The sequence below is a fragment of the Bos indicus genome, chromosome 14 (genome assembly GCF_029378745.1).
Source record: "Bos indicus isolate NIAB-ARS_2022 breed Sahiwal x Tharparkar chromosome 14, NIAB-ARS_B.indTharparkar_mat_pri_1.0, whole genome shotgun sequence".
In the NCBI taxonomy this organism is placed as follows: domain Eukaryota; kingdom Metazoa; phylum Chordata; class Mammalia; order Artiodactyla; family Bovidae; genus Bos; species Bos indicus.
The window spans coordinates 61477033-61502254 of record NC_091773.1 but is presented as its reverse complement, the minus strand read 5'-3'; the positions used below and the strand labels follow the sequence as shown (position 1 = coordinate 61502254).

The 25222-nt window shown below is 39.7% G+C and overlaps 1 protein-coding gene across 2 annotated transcripts in view; it reads left to right on the top strand.

Moving 5' to 3' along the window:
• The window catches only part of FZD6 (frizzled class receptor 6), a 36529-nt gene extending 12282 nt beyond the window's left edge, over window positions 1–24247 (top strand). For both annotated transcript variants that reach the window (XM_019973901.2, XM_019973900.2), the window contains exons 3-7: window positions 12953–13149; window positions 15951–16968; window positions 19713–19861; window positions 21277–21711; window positions 22721–24247. In XM_019973901.2, coding sequence (XP_019829460.1) covers window positions 12953–13149; window positions 15951–16968; window positions 19713–19861; window positions 21277–21711; window positions 22721–22889 — 1968 coding nt within the window. In that variant the 3' untranslated portion in view covers window positions 22890–24247. The remainder of the gene's footprint in view (window positions 1–12952; window positions 13150–15950; window positions 16969–19712; window positions 19862–21276; window positions 21712–22720) is intronic.
• Window positions 24248–25222: the final 975 nt, after the last annotated feature.

Here is a 25222-nt window from a genome sequence, read left to right as displayed (position 1 = left end):
GGGCACATCATTCTAAGAAGTTCTTTGAATCTGAGTGATTATAAGATAACGCAGTTAATTGCTTTTCTGCTACATACCACGGGCTTCCAGATTTCCATCTTTAAACACTAATAGAACGTTCACTCGCTTTTGGCCCCAGTTAGGCCGGAAAACTAGTTCTAGAATTCTTCTCATTTCACTGAGGTCGTTTACAACTCATTCTTTATATTATTGCCATGCTGGCTGGTCTTCTTGGTTGCAAACAATAGAACCCCACTTTGACTAACTGAAGCAGAAAATGGATGGATGTTGGGTGGCTTGTCGGATCATTGGAGAGGCTGGAGAACCAGAGAGAAGCAAAGAGGAACAACACACAGTTAAGATCATGCCACAAGATCAGCCCATCACCAGCGCCAGTGGGCACTTCCTGAACCATTGTCTCTGGACACTTATTTTGGCCCCGTGCATATTACTGATCCCACTGCAGATGCATCAAGGAATCTGACTGTTCTTTTGTACAAGAATCTCAACACCTGGAAGAATGGCCTAGCTTAGATTTTGTGTCTGTATTTTTGTTGTCAGGTTGCATCCATCCTTGAGTTTGTGCAGCGTTCCACCTACTTTGGGATTCCCCAGAATTGTACTTCTGGGCAGATGGAAATGAAAATGTTCACCCTAGAGCTCAGTAGACAGAGTTAGTTAACTGACAAGGAGAAATGTTCATCGTAGTACCAACAGTTGCTTTGAAATGTATGTCTACCTCTGCTATTCACGTCTTTGTCAGCTTCTTCATAAACTTTTTGAGACACAAAGTGTCCTCAGAGGCCATCCTGGAGTTCGTCACATTTATTTTCCTGATGAATGTTCTGAGACTCAAAGACAGAAAGTTTCCTGCCAGAGGTGACACCAATAGTTAACGGCAGAGCTGGGACCATAACTACAGCGCTGGCGTTATTTCCAGCAAAGAATTAGATAAAATCCTGCCGTGCTAAATACCAGTTAAATAACATGATGATATCCTGAGTACAAGGTTAAGGACACAGGAAATGTCACAGTGAGTCATGTTAGTAGTCTTTCTGCCTCAGTCAAGGTTTGGTTTCTGATAATGAAACCCAGGACATTTTATGGAAGAACATAGATGATTTCTATCAAGAATTTTATTTAAAAGAAGAGGGAAATATGCTTCTGTTTTAACAACCATTTGGGATGAGTTCATTAACGGGCTGACTACCCATTATTTAAAGTGCTATTATGTGTTATAAAATTACCTGTTCCAGAATTACCAGCTTCAGGAGGTGCATGTATCATCCAGAATATGATAAACATAGTTTAAGGTTTTATTGTCTTTGAGTAATGTGTCCTGTGAACCTTGGTTTTGTTTTATGTTAGACGACTCGGCCCTCTTTTGATATCCTTCTTCGCCTCCACTCACGTTGGCATTCCTGCCTGTGTTGTGCTTTGGGGAAGAGTAGTTTTCAGGGAGAGCTGGGTGGCAGCTTAGCATCAGGGTTACAGAGGACAAATCTGGAGTCTTATGGACCCAGGTTCCTGTCCTGGTTGCCGCTTACTACTTACTGACTCTATAAAAGGTGCTCTTGGAATGTCTGTGTCCCCGTCTATGAGGTGGAAATAAGAATGTCCCTCTCACAGACTTGCTGTGAAAAGACCTGGTATATGAAAAAGCACAGTTTACGGTAGGTGCTGGTTTATGGTAGGTGCTGAATAAATCAAAGCTCTCATTTACTATCAGTAACATTAGCTCGGGGATAAGGCCCTTAAAGTCTAATTCAGACTGGTTGTGGGGATTGCAATAACGATTTCCATAAGAATTGGATTCCATGTTTTCACTTGTAGTCTGAGGGTTTGGATTAGGTTGGTACTTTTCAGACGTGGTCTCTGGAGGTGCTCTGAGGTTACTGGAGGGAAAGGGGAACAGTGAGAGGTGTCTCAGAGGGAGGGCTTCCTGTTCGGCCAGTGCAGCTGTGCTTTTATTTACTGAATGTTTTACGCCTCTTTGTACCTCTTAAAGAAACTATTCCTTGGCAGAATGCACACATACATACACACGTTTTAAAAACAAAGTCCCTCCCAAGTCTAAAATTCTAAACAGCTATTAGCTTGTAACGGAGCGTGAACATTAGTAGTCCACACTGGATCAGACCTGAAGACATGCTTTGTTTGTCCTGTACATTATTTTACATGTTCACATTAAGTTTTCTTTTTATTTGGAGATTTTTCATACAAATCCAGATTCTGTTTTCTTATGAAAACTTGAAATACTGTAGAGTTCTGTGTTCCCACTCCCTGGTAACAGTCTACTAGAAGTGAGTAGCAGCTGCTACCCAACTACTCCTACCCTTTTGAATTTATCTGTCTGGCCACTAAAGGTGTCTTGAGTTGTCAACATCTGATTTATCCCTGTGGACTGCATAAACAACGTTATTGGATTAACCAGTGTTGACACTGTAGAAGGATTAGACAGAGGATGTGACTTGCCGTATTTGCCCCATAAGAAAATTGTTTTAATGTAGCAAAAGGTACCAGAGAAGGCAATGGCACCCCACTCCAGTATTCTTGCCTGGAAAATCCCATGGATGGAGGAGCCTGGTAGGCTGCAGTCCATGGGGTCGTGAAGAGTCGGACACGACTGAGCGACTTCACTTTCACTTTTCGCTTGCATGCATTGGAGAAGGAAATGGCAACCCACTCCAGTGTTCTTGCCTGGAGAATCCCAGGGACGGGGGAGCCTGGTGCGCTGCCATCTATGGGGTCGCACAGAGTCAGACATGACTGAAGCGACTTAGCAGCAGCCGCAAAAGGTACATGTGTTAGTTTCATTTTGTCCACCCAGGACAATAATAGTTCTAAAGTGCTGACCCTCAATTTATTTATAGCTGTTGGGTTAGAAGACTTAAACACAGTGTGTTTTAATTCTTTCCATCATAAGATTCAATTTCCAGAGACTCAGAATTTGTAGGAACTAGGCTGTCTTGCGGAGAAAGCAATGGCAACCCACTCCAGTGTTCTTGCCTTGAGACTCCCAGGGGTTGGGAAGCCTGGTGGGCTGCCATCTATGGGGTCGCACAGAGTCGGACACGACTGAAGCGACTTAGCAGCAGCAGCAGCAGGCTCTCTTGGGACAGCAAACAAAGAGGTAAATGCTACAAGTTGCTCACGCCTCCCCTGTTCCACCTCAGTCCCAGAAGAGGATACCCACACAGGCTGGGCATTCTCCCCCTCGGGACAGAGAAAATGGAAAAAGTATTCTACTGTTCGCTCTCCAGCTAGCTCCTGTTAGTGGTTTAGGCTTCAGGATCATTCAAATAAGGGAGATGCAGTGTATCTCCCTTATTTCCCTCATAGCTCAGTTGGTAAAGAATCTGCCTGCAATGCAGAAGACCCCAGTTTGATTCCTGGGTTGGGAAGATCTGCTGGAGAAGGGATAGGCTACCCACTCCAGTATTCTTGGGCTTCCCTTTTGGCTCAGCTGGTAAAGAATCTGCCTGCAATGCAGGAGACCTCGGTTCGATCCCTGGGTTGGGAAAATCCCCTGGAGAAGAGAAAGGCTACCCACTCCAGTATTCTGGCCTGGAGAATTCCATGAACTATACTGTCCATGGGGTCGCAAAGGGTCGTACACAACTGAGCAACTTTGACTTTCAGTGTATAATCATGGCAGCCCTCTCTTTGCTCAGTCACTTGCCCCATCAGGGCAAGATGAACTCTGTACTGGTCCAAAGTCCTCCACAGCCCTTGTCCTCTAATAGTTGGGCATGCCTTTAAGCCAGACTTGTTCACTGCAGTGTACTCCTTGGAAGGAAAGTTATGACCAACCTAGATAGCATATTCAAAAGCAGAGACATTACTTTGCCAACAAAGGTCCGTCTAGTCAAGGCTATGGTTTTTCCAGTGGTCACGTATGGATGTGAGAGTTGGACTGTGAAGAAAGCTGAGCACTGAAGAATTGATGCTTTTGAACTGTGGTGTGGGGGAAGACTCTTGAGAGTCCCTTGGACTGCAAGGAGGTCTAACCAGTCCATCCTAAAGGACTAACCAGTCCATCCTAAAGGAGATCAATCCTGGGTGTTCATTGGAGGGACTGATGCTGAAGCTGAAACTCCAGTACTTTGGCCACCTCATGCGAAGAGCTGACTCATTGGAAAATACCCTGATGCTGGGAGGGATTGGGGGCAGGAGGAGAAGGGGACGACAGAGGATGAGATGGCTGGAGTTATCACTGACTCAATGCACATGGGTTTGGGTGGACTCCGGGAGTTGGTGATGGACAGGGAGGCCTGGCGTGCTGCAGTTCATGAGGTTGCAAAGAGTAGGACATGACTGAGCGAATGAACTGAACTGAACTGAATCACATCTCATATTTACTTACTAATTTTTTTGTCTACTTGGTCTTTCATTTACTAAGAATTATGCATTGAAATTTCCCATTGTGATCATGGAATTATCCACTTCTCCTTGTAGATTTGTTGCTTTGCATCTTATATATTTTGTGCCATTTTATTAGGTTAATGCAGTGCTCAGCAGTGTATTTTAAAGTTTATCTGTTGCAGTTTGTCTGGAATCTGAATGTTTTGTAGCCAGAGATGTCTAATTGGTCACAGTGCTGAAAGTAGAAGTCTTCATTCTCCTTTTTATTTTTCAGAGATGTCTCAGTGTTCATAGTTCAATGTTCATAGTTCACTGATGAGACCCTTTCCCTATTTTTTGTGTAGCTATAGATTTTCTATAGATTTTCTTTTTTATCTTTAAACATTTTCTCACATTTCAGTGGCATTTGGAAAGAAAGAATATATTCTATAAGATCAGTGCATTCCCCCTTGATTCAGATTTTTCATCTTACTCTACATGTTCTCTTCGGATAATTTCATTCAATAGTTTTAGTTACCATTTTTATAATGACTTGCAAATCTGTAACCTTAACCTAATCTCTTACCTGAAGAGCTCCTTTTATTTAACTTCCTGTTAGTAGATATAGACATTCACATGTCCCATGGGCAGTTCTTACTGTCCATCAACAGGAGTATGGGTAAGCAAATTTTGATATAGCTATACAATAGAGTGTTTATGTTAGTCTCTCAGTCGTGTCCAATTCTTTGCAATCCTTTGAACTGTAGCCTGCCAGGCTCCTCTGTCCATGGAACTTTCCAGACAAGAATAGTGGAATGAGTTGCCATTCCCTTTTCCAGGAGAACTTTCAGACTCAGGGATCAAACTCAGTTCTCCTGCATTGCAGGGATTCTTTACCATCAGGAAGCCCAGTACAGTAGAGAACTACTCAGCAGTTGTAAAGAATGAAGTGTTGATGTACAGAACAACATGGATGAATCTCAAAATGATGCTAAGTGAGAGAAGCCAGACAAAAAAGAATACATACTGTATGATTCCCTCTATGTAAAATTCTAGAAAAATACCACTATATAGCAATAGAATACAGATTAGTGATTGCCAGGGAAGGTTATGGGTGGGAGAGAGGGTGTTGATGAGAGAGGGGATAGGAGGGAGGGATTACCAATAGGCAAGAGGAAACTTGTGGTAGTGATGGATAATTGGTACCTTGATTATGGCAATGATTTTAAAACCTATCAAGGAATGCACTTTATGCATGTTCAGTTTATCATACACCAGTTATACCTGAATAAAGCTGGGAAAAAACTCTCAGAATTAAGGACTTTTAACAGGAAAACAACAATCCTTGCCCACTATTCTCTATCTCCACCCAATCCTCCTCCCCCGTGGCAGGTACTTTGAGCTCTTTTGAGTATTCCCTTGCTACGTAGGCCATATTCTACCTAATATGCTTAGTTTGTTATTTATTGATTAATGAGTTTACAACTTCAGGCAGTATCTGTTCAGTCTTTCCTCCATTATGGTAGTTGATAATTTATTTATCTTATTCTTCCACTTTTATGTCTCTCAACCTAATACAGTATGTTGCACTGCTGAATCAAGCAGTATACTTTGATTACATTTACTTCTGTAATTCCTCTGCCACCACCCCCGCCCCGCAGTTAATGCAGCATTTGCATCTTTCCCCATTTGCTTTGTTTCCTGTGTACCTATGGCTGATTTTTTTTTCAGATGTTCCAGCAGGCCTGTTAGACATATAGCAGTAATTATCCCAGATGCTCAGAATATCATATAATCTGTCAGTTCCAGTCCCCCACTTCCAGCCCCTTGGAGATCTTCCTCCTTTGCTGTCTGCCTGTCCTCTTATCAGTACACTCTGGCTGCTTGATTTAGATTCTCAGCTGTTGTTCTGTGGCTTCCTCTTGCCATTCTTAGTGTTGGGTCAACTAATTCCCGAGTCCCATGTCATTTTCCTTCCTGATTTACTCATATACTCCTTCAGTTGGTTTTAGGAATACTATATCCTCTAGTTGCTTCCTTAAAAGGCATATTTGAAAGTTAAAAATTTGCTTCCTCACAGGGCCCAAAAGGTCATTATTTTACTGTCACCTAAATGTTTGGTTGGGTGTAGAATTCTAGATTGAAAGTAATGCTCCTTCAGAATTTTATGAATTATTTCGGCATTGTCTTCTGACATCTGATATTATCAAATATTCAGAATATTTGATACTTTGGAAATATTTATGATCTTTTCTTCATTTTGGTGGTTTGAAATTTTTTGACATGCCTTGTCATTGTTCATTCATTGCTCTGGATAGTTATCATTTATTCAGTAAATATTTATAGATAAATCACTCTGCTGCTGCTGCTAAGTCACTTCAGTTGTGTCCGACTCTGTGTGACCCCCATAGACGGCAGCCCACCAGGCTCCCACGTCCCTGGGATTCTCCAGGCAAGAACACTGGAGTGGGTTGCCATTTCCTTCTCCAGTGCATGCAAGTGAAAAGTGAAAGTGAAGTCGCTCAGTCGTGTCTGACACTTTGCAGCCCTATGGATTGCAGCCCACCAGGCTCCTCCATACATGGGATTTTCCAGGCAAGAGTACTGGAGTGGGTTGTCATTGTTCTACACTCACCAAATGGTTCTAGGCACTGTGGATACAGCAGTAAAAAAACGGACGAAATCCCTTCCCTTTGTGAAATTTACCTTCTGACAGTGAAGGAAGAAATAAACTAGAGAATATATCAGTTCAGTTGCTCAGTCATGTCCAACTCTTTCCAGTGCCATGGACTGCAGTATGCCAGGTCTCCCTGTCCATCACCAGCTCTTGGAGCTTGCTCAGACTCATGTCCATCGAGTTGGTAATGCCATCCAACCATCTCATCTTCTGTCGTCCCCTTCTCCTCCTGCCTTCAATCTTTCCCAGCATCAGAATCTTTTCCAATGAGTTGGCTCTTTGCATCAGGTGGCCAAAGTATTGGCGTTTCAGCTTTAGCATCAGTCCTTCCAATGAATATTCAGGACTGATTTCCTTTAGGATTGACTGGTTTCATCTCCTTGCAGTCCAAGGGACTCTCAAGAGTCTTCTCCAGCACCACAGTTCAAAAGCATCAATTCTTTGGCTCTTAGCCTTCTTTATAGTCCAACCCTCACGTCCATACATGACTACTGGAAAAGCCATAGCTTTGACTAGACAGACCATTGTCAGCAAAATAATGTCTCTGCTTTTTAATATGCTGTCTAAGTTGGTCATAGCTTTTCTTCCAGGGAGCAAGTGTCTTTTAATTTCATGGCTGCAGTCACCATCTGCAGTGATTTTGGAGCCCAAAAATAAACTAGAGAATATATAAAACTGGTAATATAATGAGATGTCTAATAATGATAAGGACTATAAAGAAATATAAAACATAGTAACGAACCAGAGAAAGACAGTATAATTTTTATGTAGGGCTGGCAGGGTATGCCTCTCTGAGGTAACAGTTGAGCCAAGACACAAGCTGTGTGACTACCTGGAGGAGAGTGTTCCAGATGAAGGGAAAAGCAAATGCAGGATCCTGACATATACATGGGATGCTGAGAGGCAGAGAGCCAGTCTGGTGGCAGTGGAGTAAGAGAAAGAGTTAGAAAATGAGACTGGAGACATAGCCAAAGGTCAGGGAACTTAAGGCCTTATAGGACTTAATAAGGACTTTGAAATTTTTTTCCTTTGGGGTCTTTTGGACAAGGATAAATTTGCATTTTAAAGAATCAGAGAAATTGACTGTAAGATTAGCAAGAGTGGTAAGTAGTGAGACCTGTTGTTGTTTGGTTGCTCAACTCTTTTGCAACCCCATGGATTAGCACGCCAGGCTCCTCTGTCCCTCATATTTACCAGGCAAGAATACTGGAGTGGGTAGCCATTCCCTTCCTTCTCCGGGGATCTTCATGATGCAGTGATCGAACCCTTCTCTCCGAGACTCCTTCTTTAGAAGCTGGTTCTTTACCACTGAGCCACCGGGGAAGCCCAGTGAGATCTGTTAGGACTATTTCAGTAGTCTAGGTGAAAGATATACTGGCTTAGATGTAGTAACTTAATAACAGGGAGTCCATATAGTCAAAGCTATGGTTTTTACAGTAGTAATGTAAGAGTTGGACCATAAAGAAGGCTGAGCGCCGAAGAATTGATGCCTTCGAACTGTGATGCTGGAGAAGACTCTTGAGAGTCCCTTGGACTGCAAGGAGATGAAACCAGTCAATCCTAAAGGAAATCAGTCCTAAATATTCTTTGGAAGGACTAATGCTGAAAGAATTGATGCTTTTGAACTGTGGTGTTGGAGAAGACTCTTGAGAGTCCCTTGGACTGCAAGGAGATCCAACCAGTCCATTCTGAAGGAGATCAGCCCTGGGATTTCTTTGGAGGAAATGATGCGAAAGCTGAAACTCCAGTACTTTGGCCACCTCATGCGAAGAGTTGACTCATTGGAAAAGACTCTGATGCTGGGAGGGATTGAGGGCAGGAGGAGAAGGGGACGACAGAGGATGAGATGGTTGGATGGCATCACCGACTCGATGGACTTGAGTGTGAGTGAACTCCGGGAGTTGGTGATGGACAGGGAGGCCTGGTGTGCTGCGATTCTTGGGGTCGCAAAGAGTTGGACACGACTGAGCGACTCAACTGAACTGAACTGAACTGAATGCTGAAACCGAAACTCCAATACTTTGGCCACCTGATGCAAAGAGCCGACTCATTGGAAGAGACCCTGATGCTGGGAAAGATTGAAGGCAGAAGGAGAAGGGGACAGAAGAGGATGAGATGGTTGGATGGCATCACTGATTCAATGGACATGAGTTTGAGCAAGCCCCGGGAGATGGTGAAGGACAGGGAGGCCTGGCATGCTGCAGTCCATGGGGGTTGCAAATAGTCAGACATGACTGAGCAATTAAACAACAGCAACAACAAATGGTCACATGTGAGATATATTTTGAAGGGAGAGCCAATGGATTTGCTGATGGATTGGCTATGGAGTGAGAAAAGGAGAGGACTAGAGGATGAATCTTTATTATTTTTTTTAAAATATAAATTTATTTATTTTAATTGGAGGATGAATCTTTAGATTCTTGGCCTGAGTAACTTGGCGAATGGTGGCACCAGCTCACTGAGATGGGGAGACTAAGGCAGTGTTTGGCGGATAGGGCTCAGTGGGTTTGAGTTGTGTTTTCAACGTGTTAGGTTTGAGATGCATGTTGACATCCAAGTGGAGCTGTCCACAAGGCAAATGGTCATTCAAGTCTAGGATTCACAGGCAAGATAGAGGCCAGAAATTGTGAATCCTTCATGGAGAGATGGTGTTTAATACCGTGATTCTGGATTTGTTTCTCCTGAGGAGTTGAGTATACAGAGAGTAGACAGAGGTCTGAGGAGTGAGCCCTGGAGTACTTCAATATTTCCAGTTGGGAAATGGAAGAAATCAGAAGAGGAATGGAAGAAATCAGAAGAATGAGATCCATAGAAATTCAGGAAAATTCGTATTCTAGAAGTCAGTTGAAAAAAGTATCTCAGGAGGAGGGCAGGATCTACTGTGTCAAATGTTAAGAGTTGAGTAGAATGAGGACTCAGAATTGACCATTGGATTTGACAATTTGAAGCTTATTGGTAACTCTGACAAGCAGTTTCACTGAAGTATGCAGACAAAACCAGATTGGAGAGTGGGCTCGAAAGGAAATGGAAAAGCAGAATTGAAGAAAGTGGGTAAAGGTAACTATTTTCAGGTGTTTTTTTTTTTTTTTTTTTTTAATAAAGAGGAAGAAAAAAAGAAATGATACCTGAGTTGGAGTGGGTATATGGAGTCAAGGAAAGATTTTTTTTTTTTTATGGTTAGAGATAATAGAGTAAGTTTGTATGATGGAATCACTGTAACAGAGGGGGGAAATTATTGCAAGAATAGGAGACCATTACCGGAGGAAAGTCCTTGATTAGAAAAGTGGGAAGGGATCCAGTGTACAAGTGCAAGACTTGGTTATGAGTTCAAGCCATTCAACCATTGAAATAGTAGAAGAAAGGGAATATAGATAAAGTAGGTTAGTAGAAATTATCTTCTGATTATTTCTGACTTTTCAGTGAACTAGGAATAAAGTCATCACCTGAGAAGAGAATGTAAAAGAGTTTGTTGACTGACATTTTAGCCCAGACATGTTTTAGTGGCAGGATTGCAATGTGCTGCCAACATTTCCAATGTGGAAACTGGCATCCTTCCGTTCTGAAAAATATTCTTAATTTCTTTATTTGATTGTCACTCCCACTCCCATCTTCCTTGTTTATTTCTGAAAGTCCTTTAGTCAGGAGTTGAACGCGTGGACTGGTACTCCTATGGGCTGTCTCTTCTTTCAGCTTTATCTTCTAGTGCTTCTATAGAGTTTTTAATTTCAGCTATCTTGTTGTTTAATTTTTCTTACCATCTTATTCTTTTTAATGGAAGCAATAGCTTCTCATTTAACTTATTAAGGTTTTTGTTTGTTTTGTGATTTGTTTTCTTCTATTCCCTGGATAACCTCTGTTTCCTCCACATTTCATTTTATCCGCTTGCTTATTTTAGTTTCTGTCTTTTGTGCTGTTTTCTTCAGATGCCTGATGATGCTTGGCTGCCCGGTATGTTTGTGTGGGGCACTGAAAAGCTCTGTGTGAGTGAATGGGCCTTGTTACTGGTGGGCAACTAGCTTTTTCATTGTCAGTGTGTAGAAGTCTTTTCTCCAAAGCGTTTGGGTTTTTCCCAAACTTTGGGGATGGTAGGTATCTGCCCGTTTGCCGGCCTTTGGGAAACAGAGCAGAAGAAGGCGAGGGCTTCCCGTTTCCACAGGCAGCCTGTTCCTCAGTCCCTCCCTTCACTGTGGATCATGCTTTTGCCCTGCTCTGTGCCTGATACCCAAGTGCCGAACGTTCCATCCAAGTTCCATCTCTTCTGGAAACAACCTTGGTAGAATGCAGTGGTCATCTGGCTGCCTGGGTAGGGGCGGGGGGTGACATAATGAGGAACTAATATGTAAACGTTCCTCCAGTTGTAGCCTTTTATGCTACTCTGTGCTTCAAAGAACTGAGACTCTCAGATTCTTTAGGGCAAACGAATCAGCTCATTCTCATGTGAATCCCTCCACTCCAGCTTTGTCCCATTAAGTCACTTACCACTCCTCTAGTAGCTTTCTGTCGCTCAACGTTTGGGGCTTTCTTTTTTGTTGTTTTGTTTCATGTTTGTTCTTTGGAGAACTCTGATATGCTAAAGTAGTTTCTCTTGTTCGCTTACTAATGGATCTGTCCTGTTAATAAGGAAGCAGGGAGGGGGGAAAGGAGATAAACATGTGTGCTCAGTCTACCGTGTTTTTCCAGAACCTATCCACACTCCCTAAAGGGTAATAGTCACAACAACTAACATTTCTTGAGTACCTTATGCCAGACTCTGTTCTAAGCACCTTACATTTATTAACTTTGTATTCATAACAATCTTGTGTGTGTGTGTGTTAGTCACTCAGTCGTGCCCGCCTCTTTGCCATCCCACAGACTGTAGCCCACCAGGTTCCTCTGTCTGTGGAATTCTCCAGGCAAGAATACTGGAGTAGGTTGCCATTCCCTTTTCCAGGGGATCTTCCCAACCCAGGAATTAAACCCAGGTCTTCTGCATTGCAGGCAGATGCTTTACCTTCTGAGCCACTAGGTTGAATATTGAGTACGTAACTATATGCTCGACACTGTTCTAAGCGCTTTACATTTATTAACCTTGTATTCATAACAATCTTGTGAGACAAGTACTATTATTATTGCCGTTTTACAGATTAAGAAACTAAGGCACAGTGAATTTAAGTTACCTGCCAGAGTTATAAAACTAGTAAATGTGGAACTAGCATTCAAACACAGCTGTCAGACTGTAGACATCTCTTGCTTAAAATTCTCCTAGTATCCCACTCCTTCTTTTATAATCCAAGCAATTTAGCATGTCATCTGTGCTCTCTGTGATCAGGTCAAGGAACCTCTTCTTCAGTCTCATCTCTGTCTACTACATCCTTGACTTCAAGTATTTGACCTTGTATTCTAGTAATACTGAACTTCTTTCCCTGAATCCACCATATTCTTATGATCCTCATGCCATTTTTCATGCTGTTCCCTCCGCCCCAAACATTCCTTTATTCTCCAGTATGCTCAGTATAGTGATAGGATATTTTAAGATATACTTGCATGCATGCCCAGTCATGTCTGACTCTCTGCAGCCCCATGGACTATCACCCACCAGGCTCCTCTGTGCCTGCAATTTTCCATTCACGACTACTGGAGTGGGTTGCCATTTCCTCCTCCAGGGAGCATATACTTATAAATTGAATATTTGTATAATTTATTTCATCTACCAATCAACTCATACTTTTGATTTAACCCTAATGTCTGCTTTAAAAATGCATAATTGTATAAATTAATATTCCACTGTGTATGAAGGGTTCTTATGTCCAATTAAACACTTATCTCCTCAGATTTGATTGTATTGAGAGTGAGATTTAAAATTCTTTTGGAGTCTAAGTGAAAAAGTATATGCTAAAAAATTCATTTGTTGTATTAAAATGTTTTCTAACCTCTTATTATTTTTTTTAATAGATTTTTCTTCCTCTTGCAAATCTGGAATGTTCACCAAATGTTGAAACTTTCCTTTGCAAAGCTTTTGTACCAACCTGCACTGAGCAAATTCATGTGGTTCCACCCTGTCGGAAATTTTGTGAGAAAGTGTATTCTGATTGCAAGAAATTAATGGACACTTTTGGGATCCGATGGCCTGAGGAACTTGAGTGTGATAGGTAAATTATGTTTTCAGCTGAAAGCTACTAATGGTATTTTCATATTGGTATTAATTTTCAAGAATGTTAGTGACAAGCTTTCATTATTTGTCAACAACTGTTTATTGCACACTTAATATATGTTGCTGCTGCTGCTGCTAAGTCGCTCCAGTCGTGTCCGACTCTGTGCGACCCCATGGACGGCAGCCCACCAGGCTCCCCTGTCCCTGGGATTCTCCAGGCAAGAACACTGGAGTGGGTTGCCATTTCCTTCTCCAATGCATGAAAGTGAGAAGTGAAAGTGAAGTCGCTCAGGGACTGTCTGACTCCCAGGGACCTCATGGACTGCAGCCCACCAGGCTCCTCCACACATGGGATTTTCCAGGCAAGAGTACTGGAATGAGTTGCCATTGTAATATATGTTAGGCACTTGTATATCAGCACTGTACACTATGGTGAGCAAAACCAGACTTGGTTCTTGTTTTTAGAGAACTTACAGTGGGGTGGGAGGAATAGAGAGTAATCAAATAAGCATAAAATTAAATGCACAATTACGCCTGTGCTAATACAGTGAGTGAGGGTGCAAAGTTCTTTGAGAATGAATGAAGATGCCTTTGCTCTAAACTGGGGGGAACTGGCATTACTATCAACTCATGGACCTTTCTGTTTATGTCTTGATTAATTACTTTCATCTGCTAATCTTTAGACATTGGACGCTTGTAATTTGAAATATTCTACTCACATAATGAGACCTCATATAATCTGGGAACGATGGTGACAGATCTCTTTTTGTTTCTTTATCCATAGACTAAAGAATCTCTAGAGCCTTTGTGGAACTCATCCACTTCTGCTAGATGTATAATCATTTTCTAGAACAACTGATAATACATAGTAAAGTGAAGGTGTTCTTATTGTACATTTTAGGAAATCCCCTTATATGGAAACTTTTCCCCAAACAAGGAATCATATGCAAGAATACTTATTGTAGCATTACTCATGATTTTTTTAAATGAGAAAAAGTCTGGGGGCTTCCCTGGTGGTCCACTAGTTAAGAATTTGCCTTGCACTGCAAGGAACACTGGTCTGGGAAGATACTACATGGCATAGAGCAGCTAAGTCCATGCACCACAATTACTGACCCCACACCCTAGAGCCCATGAGCCGCAACTACTGAAGCCCATGTTCCCAGAGCCTGTGCTCCGCAGCAAGAGAAGCCACGCAATGAGAAGCCCCCACACCAACAAAGAGTAACCCTCACTCTCTGAAACTAGGAAAAGCCCTCGAGAGCAATGAAGAACCATCACAGCCAAAAAAATAAAAGGTTTTTTAAATGAGAAAAAGTCTGAAAGTCCATTGTAAGAATAAATAAGTCGTGATGTACTTACATACTAGAATACTGCCATACAGTTATGAGTGTGGTTGACCTACATCTGTCAATATAGATAAATCTAAAAGTTATAAGTAAAAAAAAGTATGATGTATATAGCACCATGTCAAAAAAGTTCAAAACCTGTAAAACAATACTGTGTAACATTATAGTTGGAAAAAGCATAGTAAGGGAGGAGAAATAAAAACTGAACTCATAGTAATGAATACTTTGGAAGAGAGAGAGAAAAGAGAATAGGAGAAGGGGTCCCAACGGTATCTGTAATAAAGTGAAACTGATATACTACCTTTTGAAAAAACTAGTAGATACATCCATGTTTTTATATGGGCATATATTTTATTATTTTCTATTCTTTCTAAGGCATATTTAAAATGCATTCTCCTTTAAAATCTCCACTAATTTCTTTTTTTTTTTTAATTTTTAAACTTTTTGGCCATGTGGTATGTGGAATCTTAGTTCCCCAACCAGGGATCAAACCCATGCCTCCTGTGTTGGAAGCATGAATCTTAACCACTGGACCCACCAGGGAGGTCCTCCACTAATTTCTAAACCATGTAGCTCCCCCAAAATAATTCTGGTGTGTAGAAACTCAGTGATAAAGTTCTGCACAAAACAGAAACATCATTTGTATCATTTTTGACTGCCCTGAACAGGGAGGCAAACAACCATACCACAGCGAAATGGTGACGTGAGTTCAGCTGGGCCCAGCCTTCCTCTTGGTGATCTCCTTGCCCTTCTTCATAAACTTAGAGATCACTTGAACTTGGTCTTCTCCATCTAGGGAATGCTCTCATTTCATTCATTTTAATTATCATCACCTTACTATGTGGCTGATCTACTTTGCTTATGGATATTAGAAAATAAAAATCCATTTCCCCAAGACTTATATTTCAAAATATTTCAAACAGATAAGCCAGCATCTTTTTGTCTAGAGACTACCAATCAAGATAAATTCTTTCTTAAACACTTAGCCTTGAAATCAGAATTTATTTAACAGTTATTAATTGATCGTTTTCCAATTAAGGGAGTTTTCATGTTCACGTGCTTGATACTTAATATATATGTTAGTGTATTGGGGCCCCATTAACAACTACAAGTTTTTAGTCAATTTCAAAACTTCCTCCCCAACTGTAAACCTGTATCTGCTTAAGGTTGTATGTCTCCCCATCAGTTATGAATGCATAAGAAGGGACTTCCCTGGCAGCCCAGTGGTTAAGAGTCCATGCTGCCAGTAAAGGGGGTGTGAGTTCAATCCCTGGTCAGAGAACTAAGATTCCACATGCCATGTGGCTGGGCCAAAAGATTTTAAAATGATAATAATAGTAAAATAATTTTAAAATGAATGCATAAGGAATATTTTATAGTTGTGAAGTATAGCATTAAACTAGTAACTCAAAAATGTTGGCTTCTTTTATTTTTTGTTAAATCTTTACAGATTACAGTACTGTGATGAGTCTGTTCCTGCAACTTTTAACCCACACACAGAGCTTCTTGGTCCTCACAAGAAATCAGAACAAATCCGAAGAGACATTGGATTTTGGTGTCCAAGGCATCTTAAGACTTCTGGGGGACAAGGCTATAAGTTTCTGGGAATTGACCAATGTGCACCTCCATGCCCCAACATGTATTTTAAAAGCGATGAGCTAGAGTTTGCAAAAAGTTTTATTGGAATAGTTTCAATATTTTGCCTCTGTGCAACGCTTTTCACATTCCTTACTTTTTTAATTGATGTTAGAAGATTCAGATACCCAGAGCGACCTATTATATATTACTCTGTCTGTTACAGCATTGTATCTCTTATGTACTTTATCGGATTCTTGCTAGGCAACAGCACAGCGTGCAATAAGGCAGATGAGAAACTGGAACTTGGTGACACAGTTGTTCTAGGCTCTCAAAATAAGGCTTGCACCATTCTGTTCATGTTTTTGTATTTTTTCACCATGGCTGGCACTGTGTGGTGGGTGATGCTCACCATTACTTGGTTCTTAGCTGCTGGCAGAAAATGGAGTTGTGAGGCCATTGAACAAAACGCAGTGTGGTTTCATGCTGTTGCGTGGGGAATACCAGGTTTTCTCACCATTATGCTTCTTGCCATGAGCAAAGTTGAAGGAGACAACATTAGCGGCGTCTGCTTTGTCGGCCTCTATGACCTGGATGCTTCGCGCTACTTCGTCCTCTTGCCACTCTGCCTCTGTGTGTTTGTCGGGCTGTCTCTTCTCTTAGCTGGCATTATTTCCTTAAATCACGTTCGACAAGTTATACAACACGATGGCCGGAACCAAGAGAAACTGAAGAAGTTTATGATTCGAATTGGAGTCTTCAGTGGCCTGTATCTCGTGCCATTAGTAACTCTTCTGGGATGCTACGTCTACGAGCAAGTAAACAGGATTACCTGGGAGATAACTTGGGTCTCTGACCACTGTCGTCAGTACCACATCCCATGTCCTTATCAGGTAAAAGCTATCATTTGTATTATTTCACTATTTAATTTTAACATGGCATTCCCTGGAAATACCTTTGAATTCATCATGAAGCTAAAATTAGATTTCAGGTGAGAAAATCCAATAGAGGGAAATGTTCCCTAGGCATCAGCTGAAACTGGGATGAGTGTCCTAAGAGTTGTTTCCTCAAGTTTTAGCTTCAGTTACGCTGATAGTAAAGTGCCTCCTTTAGCTGATCTTTTAAAAATTAAGTTAGATTGCAAAGGCAGATGAATGATACTGAAGAATAGAGTCAGAAGAACAGGTTCTTCTCATATGGAGAAGAAGAGTAACTTTTGCTGAATTGGGAGTAGCTTTTAATTCTTGCAACTTCCCTGGTGGCTCAGATGGTAAAGCATCTGCCTGCAATGCGGGAGACCCGGGTTCGATCCCTGGGTCGGGAAGATTCCTGAAGAAGGAAATGGCAACCCACTCCAGTATACTTGCCTGGAGAATCCCATGGACGGAGGAGCCTGGTAGGCTACAGTCCACAGGGGTTGAAAAGAGTCGGACACAACTGAGCTACTTTACTTCACTTTCACTTTAATTCTTTAGTTAGTTGAGAAAATCTTTGTGTTTATAATAACATGATATGTAATGTATCATTTTATATTTTACTCATATATACTTTTAAAAACAGAATTTTTGCCTAAACTATCCTGTCATTTCTTATGAAAAAAGCACAATTAAAACATGATTTATGTGTTTCTGATACTTCTGATTAAAGTTGTGATTTTAAGATTTAAAAGTATCTGAAAATAGAAAATCTCTTAGAGCATTTTAGTTGAGTTTTTAAAATAGAAGTTTTGTGCTTTGTTTTTAATAGATTTTATAATTTTTTCTTGAATATCTATATATGGTACTGACTCCTGTTACTTGTGAGTGCTATATCATCACAGTGTATCAGATCAAGCAATGTATGGACTGAATTATTTTACGTAGTAATTTATATTCTAGAAAGTTATTGCACTGTAACAGTGAGACCTATTTTACATACTGATACATGGGGATAATGGTTTCACCTGCCTTACAGCCTGTTCGTAGTCTGTTATCCATCATCTGTTTTTACTATATAATCAATAAGGAAGTACTCTTAAAGTGATCCTGCCATATTTTGTCCTAGATTCCTCATATTTTTGGCAAACTAGGGGGGAAAGCAACTGTTCAGTTCAGTTCAGTTCAGTCGCTCAGTCGTGTCCAGCTCTTTGTGACCCCATGAATGACAGCACGCCAGGCCTCCCTGTCCATCACCAACTCCCAGAGTTCACTCAGACTCATGTCCATCGAGTCGGTGATGCCATCCAGCCATCTCATCCTCTGTCGTCCCCTTCTCCTCCTGCCCCCAATCCCTCCCAGCATCAGAGTCTTTTCCAATGAGTCAACTCTTCGCATGAGGTGGCCAAAGTACTGGAGTTTCAGCTTTAGCATCATTCCTTCCAAAGAAATCCCAGGGCTAATCTCCTTGAGAATGGACTTGTTGGATCTCCTTGCAGTCCAAGGGACTCTCAAGAGTCTTCTCCAACACCACAGTTCAAAAGCATCAATTCTTCGGTGCTCAGCCTTCTTCACAGTCCAACTCTCACATCCATACATGACCACAGGAAAAACCATAGCCTTGACTAGACGAACCTTTGTTGGCAAAGTAATGTCTCTGCTTTTGAATATGCTATCTAGGTTGGTCATAACTTTCCTTCCAAGGAGTAAGTGTCTTTTAATTTCATGGCTGCAGTCACCATCTGTAGTGATTTTGGAACCCAAAAAAATAAAGTCTGACACTGTTTCCACTGTTTCCCCATCTATTTCCCATGAAGTGATGGGACCAGATGCCATGATCTTTGTTTTCCGAATGCTGAGCTTTAAGCCAACTTTTTAACTCTCCACTTTCACTTTCATCAAGAGGCTTTTGAGTTCCTCTTCACTTTCTGCCATAAGGGTGGTGTCATCTGCATATCTGAGGTTATTGATGTTTCTCCCGGCAATCTTGATTCCAGTTTGTGCTTCTTCCAGTCCAGCGTTTCTCATGAAAAATTATAGTTTATTCACACAATGAAGCAGCGTTTAAAAAGAATGAAGTGTTCTATTTACACTGATATAGAATGGTCTCCAAGAAATATTAGTAAGTGTAAAAAGAAAGATATAATGCATAATGTATAGTATTTTGATATTGTATAACATTCTAAAAATATTTGAAAGTTTATGCTTGAAAGAAAAGTATAATTTAATTTTTACAAAATTTCCACATTTTTTTCATTTTACTGATGCTTACTTTGTTCTCACCAACCTAGTTTTTATAACATAAACATCAATAGTGCATAAAGACTCTGAAATAGTATGCTCTTAAAAATGAGTTTAAATGTATTTTTTAATAGATCATAGTTAAGGAAAATAGGTAAATATTGAGAGGCACATATTTTGGGAATTATAAGAGGCTGCTATACTTACAGGAAAAAAAAATACCAGATATCAAGCCCAGATGTAAAGACATCCTTCCTAAATACATTTGATGTGTTATTCCCTTTCTATTTATATATTTTGATAAAAGTTCTTTGTTCAGAACTTCCGTGAGGAATGTATTACACTTATATCACTATTGATTATGCCATATCAAACATTTCATAAGACCAACTGATTTATACTTTTGTTCAAGTTTTGCATTAACTGTATAGATTTCTTTTTACTTTAAATTTATCACTGAAATTCTTCTTATTTTTTTGTAGGCAAATACAGAAACTCGACCAGAATTGGCTTTATTTATGATAAAATATCTGATGACATTAATTGTTGGCATCTCTGCTGTCTTCTGGGTTGGAAGCAAAAAGACATGCACAGAATGGGCTGGATTTTTTAAACGAAATCGCAAGAAAGAGTAAGCATCTATTGAATTATCTGACATTGTTTTAAAATAAATAGATCAAATACCAAGGAACTATTCAAATCATCACTGTACCAGAGTTTCATTATATTACCTGGTTTTTCAAAGTCTTTTGAAAGTCTTGAAGTTTTTTTTCATGGAGAGAGATGCTTTATTTTAGTATTTGTTACAGTAGTCTTTGACATATACTATTCTATTGAAATATAAATACAAAGTTTGTAAAATGTACATTTTCTTTTCATGGCTTATAATATATCCAGTATTATTACTGCTATCATTGAATTCATTGTTTTGGGTTCAGCATTGTAAATAATTTTATCCTTTTTAATCAGTGATAAAAGATGAAATGGGTCAAATATCAATATATATTAAGCAACATAGAATATGATTCAAACGTGGTATATGATCATTACCTTTAAATTTTATTACACATAGTACTGACTTAACATGTCACTTATTTGCCTTAAGATGGTAAAAATTTCAACTTATGGAATATTCTTTAACAACATAGTAGACTTACATTTATGAGTAAATAGTTAACTTTATTATTTATATATGTTATAAATTGTGTGCTATCAATGTAATACAAAGTTTTTTAACTGTTTCCAATTGGTTTGATTAGTGAACATTTTTGTGGTAAAAATTTTAGAACCTTTTTACAAATTAATTTTTGAAGTCTGAAGAATTCATTTAACGGGACTTTAATTTCTTTGAACTATTATTATATCTCTATCCCTGGTGGCTCAGACGCATTGCAGGTGGATAAAAACTCCACCTGCAATGCGGGAGACCTGGATTGGATCCCTGGGTCAGGAAGATCCCCTGGAGGAGGGCATGGCAAGCCACTCCAGTATTCTTGCCTGGAAAATTCCATGAACAGAGGAGCCTGGCAGGCTACAGTACATGGAGTCAGACACAACTGAGTGACTAAGCACATCCCATATTTATATGCCCACACTAACTTCAGAATAACTTGCTATAACTTGAATATTAGAAAGAAAGCAATTGTATTTAAACAAAGACCATTAATTCTATTCTATATTCTCTCTCTCTCTGGTTTACTTTCATATTTTATATCTTTGTTTATGATACACATACAGATAATCCCCTACTTTATGCCAGTTTGAGTTTTTTTGCCCTTATCTTTTGATTTTGCATATTTAATTTCCTTCTACTATTTATGCTGACAAAAGCCACTGACAGTGTATGCACAAAAGATTTCACTTCATGGCAATCTACTGATATCTCATAGTGTTTATAATCCTAGATTTTTATAAATAGTGTAAATCATATAGAATCTAACTTGAATGAATAAGGGTTTTTGGCACAAGATGTGTGATATGCTTTACGGTTTCTATTATAACACTTAACCTTTATCCAGTAAACTCTCTTCTTGAATTTTCTTCCAGTCCAATCAGTGAAAGTCGAAGAGTGTTACAGGAGTCATGTGAGTTTTTCTTAAAGCACAACTCTAAAGTTAAACACAAAAAGAAGCACTACAAGCCAAGTTCACATAAACTGAAGGTCATTTCCAAATCCATGGGAACCAGCACAGGAGCGACGGCAAATCATGGTACTTCTGCAGTAGCAATCACTAACCATGATTACTTAGGACAAGAAACTCTGACAGAAATACAAACTTCACCAGAAACATCAGTGAGAGAGGTGAGAGGGGATGGAGCGAGTACCCCCAAATTAAGAGAACGGGACTGTGAGGAGCCTGCCTCCTCAGCAGCACCCAGCTCCAAACTCTGCGGGGAGCAGATGGACAAGAAAGGCCACGGCCGGGCAGGCAAGGTGAATGACAAGAGCAGTGTGTCTGAAAGTGCGCGGAGTGAAGGAAGGTGAGCTTGGACTTGATTCTCTTAAATCATATGACTGTTTCAAATACTGCCTTACACATTTTTCATTAAAGCATAACATTAAAGCAAAACATGCATTCTTTGAGATGACAGGTCTATACATTTTTAGTCCAAGTCAGTTTGGGATTAAGAAGTCTGGATTCTGCCTATAAATGCTCTTTTATAGTTTAATTCTTAGTATTGGGAAGAGCCTTTTACGTATATTGTTCAAATAGAAAAGTAATGTTCAGTTCTATGGTAATTGTTAAGAGTTGCTTACAAATTTAGGGAAATGTTTGATTCATGTAAAATACAGGCTATTAAGTTTCAATTAGCCCCACATTATAATACTGTCTAAAAGGTATTTGTCATTTTATATGAGTTTGATTATAAAATGTTTTTATTTTCTGAACGTGAAAGGATATTGACATTACCTTTAATGAATTTTTCCAAATGATCATAAGTGATCCAAACACAGGTAAGTACTGAATTAGCCAAAATATTGACAGCTGACTACTTTAAGGTCTCAAGGCTGTCTTACCTCATCCTCCCAAACTAGACCAAATGTATCTCCAACAGCTTTTGCATACTAGATTATGTATTATTAGATAAATGCCTTTATTGTCCCCTAGATTTGTAAACTCCTCAGAGGTGAAGCTGAGGTCATTCTCATCTTTGTGCTCCCAGCCTCTTACACGGGGTCTAATCCATGGGGGAGAATCAACAAAAGGTTTGCTAAACTAAGGGCAGGAATCCTGTCTTATTCCCCATAAGATACCATGCTTAGCCCGTACAGGGGTGATGCTTGATGACGTTTCTGAAGTTAGCAAAAATTGTTTTTGAAAATAAATTATTTGTACTTTGAGGTATTAAGAGTTAATTATTTTCTGATAAAAGTGGTTACCGATTAGCAGTTAAAACTCATGGAAAGAGAAATAGCATTTGTAAGGACAACCAGCATCACGTCTGTGCTTTGGTGTGTATGTACATCAGCTTTTGTTGTTTTACCTAGGGTAACCCCGAAGAGTGATGTCCCCGAAAGTGGCCCAGTGCAGAGCAACAGCATGCAGGCGTCCAGTTCTCCAGAGCCAAGCAGCCTCAAAGGCTCAACATCACTGCTTGTTCACTCGGCTTCAGGAGTTGGAAAAGAGCAGGGCGCTGGCGGTCGTTCAGATACTTGAAAACCAGGTCATCGTGTTACTGAGAAGTGGATTCCTGCTACACTGGAGGTGACAGCACACTGTCTAACAAGAATCACTGTTACAGTCTTCTTTTGCACTTAAAGCTACATCGCCTCTTGTTACACTGAAACCAGTAGATTCTGAGGATATGATTCATTTCACACAGAGGTTAGTGGCAGCAATATACCCCCCCAAATGGGAATGTGCAGGTTAATAATATTTTTCAAGTTGTGTGGGGGGAGAGACTGTTAGAGGAATCTTCCTTTTCTATTTATGAAGATTCTTCTGTGTCAAAAGTGTTTTAAATTGTACTATGCTGTTTCACTTTTCTAGTATAAAGTCAAGATTTTTCTTTGCTGAAGTATTTAAAACTTATCTTTATATCATTTTTATATATTTGAAAATGAATTTTTATGTTTTGAACTTTTTTTAGAAATCCTAAAGTCTATTCAGATATTTTTATTATGTTATTCCAATAGCTGATTTTAGCACTATTTTGGTAGCTTTTACATTGAATTTCTAAGAAAATAAGTATCTTTTGTAGTATGAAAAGTAGATGATACACTGAAATTCATTTATAATGGAAATTCAACTTTAAAAATCTATTTGCCTTATCATCTTCAATGTGTGAATTTTATGAAGTCTAGTTGTTTTAGGAATTTCACAGATCTATTATGCAACTGAAATAAGGTGCTTACTGAGTGTCCAATGTTGATAATATTATGCTGCTGACTGATCCTTCTGATTTTTTAAAATGAAATGTTCTGAAGGATTAGTGGATGAATTGTTACTGTTTTATAAATTAAGCCAAGTGCAAGATGAATTGTTACTGTTTTATAAATTAAGCCAAGTGCAATTGATTTCCTTTTTTAATATATCATGACTACCCAAGATTGTGTTTGTATGACCATTTACAATTGCTTATACATTTAACTTTTGTTTTTTAAACATTTCGAATACTACAGACTTTGCATTTTTGCAGTGTCTTTCTCAGACATAATGTAGAATTCATCTGTGCAGCTAAATAAGATTTTGCTGAATATTCAAACATGTGCTAGCAGTATTAGTGCCAAATGGAAAAAGTATATATATAGTCCTAATAAACAGAATAAAATGTATTTCATGTAACATACTTTGAAATATTAAAGAATTTTCTTAATTTTGTTTTCAATGAATATCTTTTCCTGAACGAAACTTTCTTATACTTTTGGTTTTTTTCTCTTATTTAACATTCTGTTAAAGCATAAAAAGAAAATCATCGTGTACTGTATGAAAAATGTAAATATTAACTTTTCCACATTTTTTAACTTTGTATACAAAAATTTTGTGATCTTTTCAGTAATAAAATGTTCTCTGTATTTGAGATTATAGAGTAATCTATGGTTATGCACAGTGTTCTGGCCCAAGAAGTGGTATAGTTTTTCAGATTGGTGGCTCCATGACTAATAAGCCAGAATAGGCTCTTTTTTACCTGGAGAATCAAAAGGCAGTCAAGGCTTGTGTTATTTCTTCTTTGTCACAGTTTCTTCTTAAAGTATATTTCCTGTTCAGTCACTGAGTCACATCCCACTCTTTGCAACCCCATGGACTACAGCATGCCAGGCCTCCCTGGTCTCCACCATCTCCTGGAGTTTGCTCAAGTTCACGTCTGTTGAGTTGGTGATGTATAGTGTAATTATCGTAGAAGGCAATGGCAACCCACTCCAGTACTCTTGCCTGGAAAATCCCATGGACGGAGGAGCCTGGTAGGCTGCAGTCCATGGGGTCGCGAAGAGTCGGACACGACTGAGTGACTTCCCTTTCACTTATCACTTTCATGCATTGGAGAAGGAAATGGCAACCTGCTCCAGTGTTCTTGCCTGGAGAATCCCAGGGACAGGGGAGCCTGGTGGGCTGCCATCTATGGGGTCACACAGAGTTGGACACGACTGAAGCGACTTAGCAGCAGCAGCAGTATAATTATAGAACTGTTTTTGTCATAACTTTTTAAAGCCAACTGGGATATGGGATAAAGCAAAGGGAACCCAGGACCCTGCTTTCACTCCTGACAATGGGAAATAAAACAAGATCATCCTGAAAACATTAGAAAAACCTAATAACATCATGTGAAATTGCCAGGTTAAGATTTGGGAGAAGAGAAATTCACACTGCCAAGCCCAACATTTGGAGCTTCTTTTGCTTAGGAAGCATTTGACAATTCAGAAAACCTGGCAGAGACATTGAACGGTGCCGTTATCAGCCTCAAATTCTGGAGGACGAGGACAAGGAGAACAGAGTCAGAATTGTGACCTCAAAGGGAGGCATCCTAGGGTAGGATGAACTATAAGGAAAGC